Here is a 12,837-nt window from a genome sequence, read left to right on the forward strand (position 1 = left end):
AATAGAAACATTTAATATTTAAAAACCCAAAAACATTTAATATTTTATTATCTAAGTTCTTAAGGTAACTTAACGAAAGATATTAAATGTTTTTTAAACAACACTCTCATAACATTGGTTACAAGACCCATATAAACATCAATAATCTGCCACAAGGTAATAACTGCAGCATCAAGCTGGAAGTTGTTTCCTTTATATAAAAGCAATTTACACAAGCGTCTGTAATAATACCACCAACGGGTCTGAAACTTACAAGGGATATTAACAAAAAATAAAAAATAAAAATACAAGGTATCTCTTCAGCTTTAGGTTAATTTTGTCTAACCATGAGTTTCTATTTCACTCCTTTAGGGATTTCCTCAAACATTATCAGACTCAAACCTTGACCTTAGTTAATTATATATATTTATATATATATTGTCTTGTTGGAGTAGAAATCACTCTTGAGTGCGTGCGTTTACATTATATATAAATAATATATACGGCACACATGCCAATAAGCATGTATATGTGTAATTATGCATATATAAAGAGAAAGAGAGAAAAAGGGCACAGAAAGAAAGAGAAGAAATCTAGAGATCGAGACGATATATGACCATAATGGATGTTTCATTATTATTCAATAGCTTCCCACGTCACAGTTGAATTTATTCCCGGAAGAGAGAGTCGGCCAAACAAACTTTCCGGCCAACACTCAAACTGCACAGACATTATTCTATTCTATATATTATTATTATATATGGCTATACGTAACCCAAGCCAACCGTTATGATTATTCTACAGAACTTTTAGTCAACAATATCCTAACAAACCTTTTCCCCTCACACATGACCCTCAATCCCCTAAAATATTACTCTACTTTGCTTCTTCATTCTTTTTCTTTTTCTTTTTCTTTTTTTCTCCCACAAACTAAAATTAATAGTCATCATCATACAAATACACTACTAATACTAAGCACTCCATGATTCCATATACATATATAAGCAATATAACCTAATTAATCAACTACTAATTATTCACTTATTACCTCATGACGATTAAAGCTGGAGGAGCCATCACAAGCATGGCCATGGACTCCGGCGTCGAATCCCAATTCGGCCGGCATGTCCATGGAGGAGGAGGCGGTGGTGGCAGCGGCGGCGGTTGTTGCAGAACTTAGTAATATATTTGGTGCAAAAGGCCAATCACAACCCGGGGCTAAAAGTAATGTGCTAGGAGTAGTAGTAGCAGCAGCAGCAATGCATTGTGGTGGTTGTGGAAGGTGTTGGTGTTGGTGTTGAGTTTGAGGAGTGGATTGAAGCAACCTGATTTGCCTCTTCAAGAACTTGACATAGCGAATGGCTTCATCTAGCATGGAAGCTGTGTCCATTTTGGTTCCACCAGGGACAAGTCTTTGAAGGATGCGTATTTTCTCACTGATCCTCTCTCTTCTATGGCGTGCTGCAACACTTTGTGGGTCGTCACTGATGCGAACGTTTCGCCTCTTTGGCTTTCTGATGGTGGCAGGGTCAATATCCACTGGTTGCATAGCAGCGATCTTGTACATCATCTCCTTCATGGCTCCTAACTCTTCTTCTGGTTCCTCATCTTCTTCTATGTGAACACCTAGTATGTCACTGAGAAAACCTGATGAGGAAGGTGCCATGGTGGTTGATGATGTGGTGGATGAGGATGGTATTTGATGCATTTGAAGGAGGTGGTGGTAGCTGTTGGGCCAAATTCCAGAACCAATATTAGGGATTTGGTGAATAATATGGTCATGTTCATTTGTTTCCATCTTTTCAACATTCCAAGTGTTGTTAACATTTGGGAATGCACTAGTATTCTGGTTGGTATACATCACCAAACAAATATGAAATATGGGATCGATCTAGCTGATGTAGTTGTTTAATTTGCTGAATTTTTTTTAATTTTTTTTTTTTTTGGCTAAAAGTAGAAAAGAAAAGGGAGCAAGAGAAAGAGAGAGAGAAAGAGAGAATCAAAAAACAATAAACAGGGTTTTCGATTTGATCATTTGAAATGAAAAGCCACTTACAAATAATCTAACTAAATATATATATATATCTGCTATATAGTAATAGTAAGATGGTGCCAGCTGTGTGGTTGTTGATGGTGTGGCGAAGAAGGGAAGGGTAATTAGCTTGAAGGTTTTATGGTTCTCATTCTCAACATGGATCTTTGATGGTTCAAAAGGTGGCTAGACCCTAGAGAGGACCCGAAGAGAGAAAAAAGAGAAGAGTACTTGGAACGGGTTTTTACTGAAAGGGGAGTGACTGCAAAAAGCATGTAGATGAATGAATAAAAAGAAAAGGTGGTGCAGCACATTAAAGGGATTCAATGCGGTTCTACAAAATATCATCAATATGTCGAGGCTTATGGAAATAAAAAGTGATGTATAGCCCGTCCCGTTACAATAACCTAGTCTAGACCACAGTTATTTTCCAAGGTTTTATAAAATAAATCTCTTGTATTTTGGTTTTCATTTTAATTTATTACTTTTTAATATTTTTTAATTAATTATACATTATGTCTAAATTAATATATTTTATCAAAATATTCAGATCGAATCCAGAAAATAATCTATTTGCAATTATATAAGGGTAAGACTGCGTATAAGAATTTCCTCCACTCCACACTCGCTAGCCGAATTTAACGGGAGTGATTTTTTTATCTAAATATTCAGATCGAGTGATAGCTACGTTAATCTCGTCTCGACCTCTACTATAAATGTGCTAGTAGCTAGGAGTGAAAAGAATTGAAACTACGAAAGACTAGCTGGCTTTCTCTCTCCAATTTGATTATTTGTGCACTGAAATTCTTGGGCTGCTTCTCCTTTATTACCATTTTTATAGGCCTTCTCGCTCGTTGGTATAATTTCGCTCCCAGTCTACTTCACTAAATTTTGGGAAGGATGAACAGTTGGATGGCATCTTCAAAGTCACAGCTTCGACATTGAAATATTTAGTTCGAATCTTGGTATAAAGTTATGTTAAATCTTAGCAAAAAGAGCTTTGTCAACTTGTGATCCTACTCGACTTCAATTCGGATTAATCAGCGCTATGTTTGCGGTTCCCAGATATATAGTTTACGGGAAATATAAGAATCATGTTGCAGGAATGGAACTGTTCATTCCTGCAACAAGGATACGGCGTCGTATCCTGACTTTGGGCATGTTTGGTGCATAGTATAAGATTAGACCTGATAGTATAAGACCTGATAGTATAAGGCCTGATAGTATAAGCCCTGATTAGATTTTAATACTATCCAACGTTTGACATGACATTGTATAAGATAATGTATTGTATAAAATAATATTATCCAGTGTTTGGTAATGCACTGTATAATACTAGATAGGATAAAAAAAATATTTTTGACAAAGATACCCTTTAATAATTTTTTTATATAATTCTTCTATATATGTCATATGATATTAATTTAGTATGTCTAAAAAATAAATAAATTTTGTAGAAATAAAAATTAATATTTTAACAAAAAACTATTATTGGGAGACTGAATCAGGTTGAGGAATTTCATCAAACACACAGTGTGCAGCTTCCATGTCGCCCCTTTAGCATAATCGGAGAAAATGGTGTTCCAAAAGAACGAGGTCTTAAGGGGCATTTCACCGAACACGCGGTGAACATCAGAGAAGGAACCAATTTTAGCATAGAAATTGAGGAGGTTGTTCATCAAGAAAACACTCATACGAAAGCCCTATTTGATGATTCAAGCATGAATAGATCTTACGATGAATGCGTCTCTGGATTTGATTGCAGATTGTAGAAGATAAATGCATAAATTAGAATTGGAGGCAAGTTTTGGGATCTCCGTCAATACAAACACAATGTGTTAAAATGGGGACAATGTTTCCCTCCCAAGCTGGCACTAGCATCAAGGTTTCGTTGTTATTATTGTAACAATTTGAAAAATCAGAATTCAATTTTGTTACAACTTTCTACACTGATGTGATTTGAGAAGAAGAAGAAATGAGATTACAGCGGGGTGGGGAAGAAGGGGGGTTAAGGGTAAAAGGTTACAATGGGAAAGAGAAGAATGGGATGGGATTAGGCTAATACATCAATTCCTTATCAGGTATAATCCCACCTCTCTAGGCTTGATTAAGTTATACATCATTTTGATGTATTAGGGGATCTGTTGTATAAGCTTATACTATACAATGATTACACCAAACAACTGAAAATTCATTAATGTATAGTATAAGCTTATACTATCAGGCCTTATACATCACACCAAACAGGCCCTTTGGTCTGACTTTTTTTTTTTAAGCGTGGGACCCACACTTGATTTGTGTGTGTAGGAAAGTGCTCTTGTCATGTCAAATGACAAAAAGGGAACCCATAGTTTATACCAATAAATAAATAAATAAATATATATATATATATATATATTTTATATGAGGAAGATTATATTTACTATCTTTTTTCTTAATACCTCTTAATATCAAATCTTAACCGTTGATTTCCGTCAATCTAACTGTTATAATTTAATGGGTCACACTTATTAATTAATTATTAAATTATAACCGTTAGATTGACAGAAATCAACGGTTAAGATTTGATAGTAAGAGATAGTAAGAAAAAAAGGTAACAAGTATAACATTTCCTTATTTATATATATATATATTGAAAATAATAATTCTCCTGTTGCAGGAAAATTATCTTCTCCCGCTAGTGAGAGATTGATTTTCGTGCAAATAGTTTATTTTTTAAAGCAAGCGGGGCCCATAACTATGTCATTTTATAGTGCGAAAGCATTAAATATGGGGATAATAACCATACAAAAATGAAAATAAATATAAAGTATTAAATATGAGAAATCATAACTATACAAAGGTAGAAAAAATATAGTATTTCCATTTTCTACAATTAATTTTGAAAGCAAACTTCCTTTATCCCTACCAAAACGATGTAGTTTTTAGGTGACTGCACCAATATTTATATACAGTCACATTAAAAATCATTGTGTGTGTGTGTGTGTATATATATATGGGCTTATCGTTTCTCAAGCTGCTTGAGATAACTTTATCTCCGGCCACTAAATCATATTGTACAAAGTTGGATTAATGGTGATAAAGAAAGAGAGAGAAAATGAAAATCATAACCATTCAAAGGAGAATCAATTAATATAAAAAAATAAATAAACAAAACGACGTAGTTTTGAGATGGACAGAGATAAATATATCTCAAGCTGCTTGAGAAATATTTTTCTCTATATATGAAAAAGTATTTCTACAGCCACTTTAGATAATATTATCTACAACTACCCCTTTTTAACTAAGTCTGACTAACAAGACACAGTTATAATAATAAAATTGTTCTTTTTTCTTCTCTCCTCAGACATTAACGGCTGACGTCGTGGAGAAAGAAAATTGAGAAAATACAATTTTTATGTCTTACTCGTCAGACTTAGTTAAAAAGGGGTAGTTTTAGACAATTTTATCTAAAATGGCTGTAGAAATATTTAACCCTACATATATATAAAAGACCACATTAAATAACCAGCTAATTAAGGGTCGTTATTTTTTTTTTCAAAGAACCCAAAAACTCTTTCAGTTATGTTAAAGAAATATAAAAATAATTAATATAGGCTCATCTAATAGCTATAAACTTTTGGATTGAAATTGTTCTTCAGAAGGTATCAGAACCAACTTGACTAATGAGTTCAATCCTCATCGTCCCCACTCTATTATTATGTAGTGTTTTTAGCACAGATAGGCTGGATCTGATGCATCGTCCACCCTTCTAGGTCAATGGGCTCTCGATGAGGGGTTGTGTCAGAGAAATATAAAATCCTTAATGTAGCCTCACCAAACAGCTTAAGCTTTTGGGTTGAATTGATTCTGTACATATTATCAAAGCCGATGTGACTAATATATCCAAAAAAACCGATGTGACTAAGTGGTCACGAGTTCGATCCTCACTACCCCCATTATATTGTTATCCCCCCTCAAGCCTATTGGGCTCTCGTGTGAAGGGGCATATTAGAAAATATAAAAATCATTAATGTAGCATTACATAATAGCTTAAACTTTTGAATTGAAATAGTTCTTTAACAATTTCAAAATATTTAAAAATTTTATGATAATTAGATAAGTTTTTTTTTTTTTTTTTTTTGTAGAAAACAACTTTAATATTTTTCTTAGAAGATAAAGAAAGTAATTTGGTTTTAAAAAATGCATCATAAAAATATTTTTTTTTAATTTTACCACACGGAATAAAAATATAAAAAGTGAAAAATATTTGTTCTTTTAAAGGACAATCATTTTAGTTAAAATTATTATTATTTATTTAGTATTTAAATTTTAAAAAACTCTCACTTTCTTCTACCATGATTTCTATTGTGAACTATTTTTCTCATCATAAAAGACAGTAATTTTGAGTAAAATAATATATTTTTATATTCTTTAAAAGAACAAGCACTAATCCCATATAAAAATCAAGGGAAAAATGACCTTTTAATTTATCACGTTTACCCTTAAAACCTATTCTCTTTCCAATCATAAAAGGTGCCTTATTAGGATGATAGTGATATATATGTACAAAATGGTTTAGAAGAATAAAAATATTTGTTTAGTTTACAAATTATGTTTTGAGTATAATCTGTGAATTCAAGCTAAATGATATAGAATAATAAATAAAGTTGTTGCTTTTCTCCTAAAAAGAAAACTTTTATACCGATTCATCAAAAATAAATAAATTGTGTATGCTTATTCTCCAAAAGAAACAGTAATACCTATTCACCAAAAAGCTTGTGATCAGTTTTTCTACACATACATATGTAGCATGTAACTTTTCCATGGAATATTTTAGATTTTGATCAGCAATAGATTGATGGATAAAATATAGTTTTTTTTTTTAAAAAAAAAAATGATTAAGATAAGTCAAATTACTTCAAAATCAAGATTAATAGCATATGTCAGAATTTATTTATATAAGAATAAATTGATAACTAAAATCATGAAATTATATCACTCATATCATCCTTTTAAAAATATATTATAATTAAAATCCTACTATTTAAATTTCAAGAAATTTCAACTTGCATACTAGATTATCATTAGTACATGATCATCGTTACTCTCATTCTATAGAAACAAGAAATTAGTTAACGTGTTACAATTTATTTAAAACCGTCTTATATATGGAAATTAGAGGTGAAAAAAAATAAATCAAATGACCCGAATCAAACCGTGAATTGAATCAGACTACACCAAAATTATATATATTTTTCAAACGGGTTTAGTGTTTGTCATTTTTTTTTGGTGAAGAGTGTTTGTCATTTTAAATGACATAACTTTGTGTCATTTTTAATGAAACCACGTCATTTTGGTGCGTTTTGTCATTTTTTAATTTATAAAATTAGAAATAAAAAGAAAATAGAGCAGAGAGAATGTTAAAACACACCAAAAGGACGTAGTTTCATTAAAAATGACATAACTTTGTGTCATTTAAAATGACAAACATTTTTTCCTTTTCCAAACAGGTATAAGAATCGAACTATTTTTACGAACGGATCGGTTTAAAAGAACCAAACCACCTTGTCGGATCAGTTTTAAAATGTAAAAAAACTACATGAACTTAACCAAATCGCGAACAAAACCAAATTACACAATATTGTTTTCAAATCAATTCAGGAATTGAATATTATTTTCAAATTGGCTCGAATCAAATTATATTTCAAACCGGTTCAATTCATCTGAATAACCGAATCACTTTTCTGGTTTGGTTCAATTTGATAAAGAAAATCAAACTGAATTAAACCGTGTCTAGCCCTTAATGAAAACAAAGTAACTTTAGAATTAAAAAGAAAGAAAGAAACAGAAAAGAGAAGATGATTTCATGGTGAAATATTTTTAATTATTTGTAAGAGCATTATTGAGTTTATATCGCAAAACTGAAAATTAAATAAATAACCTAATTTGAAATCAAAATGGGATGACGATTATTTCGTTTTGGGGAGCATATAACTATAAATATTTATAGAAATCAAATAACATATCAAATGGTGATAGCTCAGTTGATAGTAAAGGAATTGAGTAAATGAAAAGGAAATGACCTTGGGTCGATTCTCATCTCACACTCCGAATTAGTTCCATAACTGGCTTAAAGATTTGAAACTTGTTAGAATATCGGGAGAGCCAACTCGTCTCAAAAAAATAATTAAAATTGAGTTAAGTAAAAAATAAATAAATCAAATAAGATATTAAGAACATATGCACAGGTCTAAAGCCTTAATTCTTTAGACAATCGTTACCGAGGAAAAAAAACCTTTCAGACAGATCTTTGGTCTTTTAGTTGAATATCCTTAGACAAGTTAATTATTTGGAAAAAAATAAAATAAAAAATTAGAGTCATCAAATTTTTATTCATTTATTTATTTGGGAGACGGGAGGGTGTACTTGATATACTGCAGTTAATTTGTAAGTACGGTTAGAGTACCCAACCAAAGGTCTAATTTGGTCCGTAGCTTTTTTGGTTCCCTAGGATTGCTAGACTCAATTACATGTGCATTTACTAATTAATGATCTATCTCTTGTTATTTTTTTGAGTTACTCTAAAAAAATTACGTGGAATAAATGTACCATCGTTGGTATATAGAACACAGTACGTTTTGCCTTAATTGATCCAACCCCTTTATCTGTGGCTGATCAATTAGGGTAATTCATTGATGTATAAGTAGACAATTCCAAAGTCATAATTAATTTTGACATCACCTACATGTGTCTTATATATTATTGAATTAATGCTAATGAATAATTGATTTCAAGAAATATCAACATCATTGATGATCATTGTAATTAATGAGAAATTAGTTTACCACCGAAAAATTAAGGTCGTTGCGTGTTCTTGAAGCCGACTAATCTTTTTAAAGAGGAAGCTGATGTTATATTTTCCAAAAGTAGAAAAATTTCCCTATCAGAGAACAATATCAAACGTATGGAAAATTGAAAAACCATACAAAACCTAATTTAATATCCAGCATTAACCCACCTTGAATGTTGATGTCATTTAATTTAATTTAATAGAAAAACCTTTCTGCCGAACAAATTCGAGCAAAAGAAAAGAAACATGTAACCAACCTCCTTAAAAACCGATCAAAGGGAAAATTTTCAACGAAATGCAGATTCAAAGTCTAGGGTCTGCAGATATTAATAAAGTAACCTTGATTAGTCATTGTAATTAAAGAAGACACTAATTAATTGAAGACATAATATGCTTTCAAATATATAACTAGCTAGCTCCAAAGCCGATGAAGCAATAATGGATTCAATTAAGGTTATAGATGATGGTGTCTACAACTAATTCAAGGTTTTGGAGCAGACAAGATTTTCTGTAGATGAATTCAATTCTCAATTTCTTATATGCATATGGGTCTGATCAAACTTCTGAACATGGAAGAGGTTGGAAGATAGAGTGCACAAACTTGAAAATAGAAGCAAGGAAAGTGGAAAGGGAGCTGTGTGATGCTGTCTTTATGATGATTCACAAAGAGGAAGGTAATAGTACCATATATATATATATATATATATATATATATATATATATATATACAAGTCATATGAAGTGAAATACTTCGAAGATAAAGTTAGAACTTCAGAAGCAACAAATTTGATATGCCAAACCAAATTACATCAGCCAGGCTTGTGAGGATGATGATCATGATCAGACGGGTGGGACAACACTGCTGTGTGATCATTTCTTCTTCTTATTTTTTTAATATTTTTCAGAGTTCTCAAGTACACCAAACACCTGCTCATGACTTTCTCTGTATCTATATTATACTTCTATGTTGTTACAACACTTGCGCATGCACAAAGCAATCATTCTGTGATGTCTAGGGTTTCCTTCCTCCATCTCACTTGACTCTTGGTACCAAAACAAATGTATAACATTTTAACTTTCTCTGCTCAATAGCTCTTTAAATATTATTATTATTATTATTAGTTATCTACATTAATTTTCCTTGTGAAAGAAATATTTTCTCAAGATTAATGAAAAGGTCAGCAAGTGATAGAGTCGGTGGAAGCAATATGAAGAACCAAAACCAAAAGAGTTAGGTCTTCGTAAAAACAGTAATATATATAAACCTTTAACTTCCTTTTTGCAGGTTGGGGTATACGTACGAGCTCCATACTATTTAATTACCAAGACAATATATTTACGTAATTCTATATGATTTGGTATGAGAGATCAGTTCAAACTCATTCTAGTTTTTCTTTTTCTTTTTTTAACTCCAGTGACTTGACCCGTAAATTAGTTTCAATTATTTTTCTTTTCCAATTTTTTGCATTAATGTTCTGGTTGATTGGAAATTATTGCGCCATCGAGGACATTTATTGTACCATCCACGTGAATGTACGTGTACTGTTTGAATCTTAAGATGTAATTTATTGATATATAAGACCATTCATTATTCATGTTGACAAGAAAAATTAAAAAGAGAGGAATTTTTATGTCATCTGACAATAGTACAAATCCATAAAACCATAACACGTAAAACAAAAATATATATATAAATGTTTATTGTAAGATTGAATTCTTTTTTTTTAAATATCATATAATAAAATTTCAGTAGATTACTATAAAAATATGATCAGTATGTCTCTGAGTAAAGGGATCTTCATTTGTTGTTGTTGTTTTTTCTTTTTTCTTTTTTGGTGGGTGGGTTAATTTGCGTTTACACTCTTCACACTTTGAGAAACTTTGTATTAAAACCTGAAAAGTAATAATCAAGGTGGACCTACCGCACACGTCAAAACAATTTGATTGATTCCATTCAGGCACAATTAGAGACCTAACTCTCTAGGTCTAGGTCTAGGGTTTAGGAGCAAGATCAATACTGAAACGAAGTTCGTGCAGATGTGAAACTGAAAGTTATTGAATATTGATCTGTAAATATAAAGATAAGCACTCAATCTTCCGAAAAAAAAAAGAAGAAAAAAGATAAGCACTCAACAGCTGTACTTTCTGGCCAGCTAGTTGCCGTTGAATTCTTGCTTTCTATTAAAGGAAATTTATTGAACAAATCATTTAGGAAGTTATCAAAGGGATTTCTTAAAATATAGGAAAATATAAAAATTATTTTGTAAAAAGAAAAATTTGGTCATGTTACAGATTATAATTATGTACTATGAGTAGTATATAATTATAATAATAAAATTATTTTTTCTCTCTTCGACACATCAGTCGACAGTCTTGTGAGGAGAAAAAAATAGCTCTTAATATTATAAACATGTAGTACTTATAATGCATAATTTTATTTTTTTCAGGACCAAATTTCTTTTCTGCAACGTGATGGATTGAAACCCCTAAAATATAATGCATAAACATAGAGTTCCCAACCTCTCATATTATAGGACGAGAAATTTCTCCTGCAACTAATTAACACTATGTACTACCAATAGTACATAGTTGTAATATTAAAGTTGGTTTCTCTTTCTCTCTGCCACATCAGTTGTCTTTGAGAAGAGAAAAAAAAATATAACTTTTAAAATTACAACGATATATTATCTATAATACATAATATTAATTCATTGCAAGAGAAAAAAAAATCTCCTACTATTTCCCATAAACATATAATATATATTCAAGGAATAGAACTTATAGTTCAATTCCACAACGGAACCAGTCAGAAACCATAGAGGGATTTAATGTAAGAGCATAAAAAGGGTGGGGTAATGGCCTTACACAAGGATTCTGACTTTTAAGAATAGTTATTATATATGGAAGAACATCTTTACGAGGAGGATTGGGTCAGATCTGACACTACCTCATGCATTCACTTTCCCACCACCATACTAAAGAGAGTTAAAGGGTGTCATTGATTTCAACTCCACCTCTTTGAAATGGCCTCCTCAGAGTCCGGACCATAGTGACTTGCTTAGAGTGAGGAATTTCAGACTTCCCTTTCAGGTAAAAGGAAGGGAAAAGTGGAGCTATCCTTGTTTGGTTTAAGAATGGCCTTTGGATAGCTCATCTTTGTATAGTTGTATCCTAACCAATTTTCTATGGGTTTAGAGCCTTTGGAATGAGATTCTCAATTCTAGATTAGTTGGAATGTAATTTCTAGGATGGAGAGAGAGAGAGAGAGAGAGAGAGAGAGAGAGAGAGAGAGAGTATCGAACATCTCATTGATTGATTAATTAGCAAGTTATTATTGATAGTCATTTGTCCTCCTTGTATTTGATCTTTAATTAATTTGTTTGATATATACTATAATATTCATTAGGATGACAACCAATATTAAACGATATGCATGCAGTAAAACCGTACGAATAAGACTTACGGTATTCATTGCTATATATCCAATCAATTAAAGGAAAGAGAATTAATTATTGATATAATATATATATATATATATATATTGAGCACGTGATGAGAAGATCCATGGATGCTCCTGTAAGAACAGAAGTTTGTTACCAAGAGCTAAACACAAAACGAGGCAGAGGTAGGCCGAAGCTTACTTGGGGGAAAGTAGTAAAACAAGATTTAATAGAGTGAGATATAGTTTGGCGGACAGTATGTCTTAGAAAGGAATGGAGAAAAGCTATAAGTATGGTGGAGGGTTAGACCCGCTGTTATTTCTATGTTCCAGATGGTCCTTTTTTAGTTCTTTTCCCCTTCATTTCCCCCCACTTCTTCCTGTCCCTTTCTTTTTTACTTTTATTTATTTATATATACATATATTTTTATTTTATTTTTTTTATTTTTTTATTTTTTTATTTTATTTGAGTATTTTTATTTATTTATTTATTTATTGTTTTTTTTTACTTTTTTTCAACCGTTTTGTATCTTTCATGTGGGTTCATCTACCACC

General features: G+C 31.5%; 1 protein-coding gene across 1 annotated transcript; it reads right to left on the minus strand.

Annotated features, from left to right (window-relative positions):
• Positions 1–1,012: 1,012 nt before the first annotated feature.
• Positions 1,013–1,840, minus strand: LOC133289668 (transcription factor HEC3-like). Its single transcript, XM_061487660.1, has one exon. The coding sequence runs from the start codon at positions 1,838–1,840 to the stop codon at positions 1,013–1,015; it is 828 nt and encodes a 275-aa protein (XP_061343644.1).
• Between the last annotated feature and the right edge of the window lie 10,997 nt (positions 1,841–12,837).

Source organism: Gastrolobium bilobum, unplaced genomic scaffold, assembly GCF_033153095.1.
Source record: "Gastrolobium bilobum isolate Gb01-03AN ecotype WA unplaced genomic scaffold, APGP_CSIRO_Gbil_v1 utg4377, whole genome shotgun sequence".
Classification (NCBI taxonomy): domain Eukaryota; kingdom Viridiplantae; phylum Streptophyta; class Magnoliopsida; order Fabales; family Fabaceae; genus Gastrolobium; species Gastrolobium bilobum.

Coding starts and splice junctions, on each gene's coding strand:
- LOC133289668 (XM_061487660.1), bottom strand. CDS start 1,840: ATGTATACCAACCAGAATACTAGTGCATTCCCAAATGTTAACAACACT.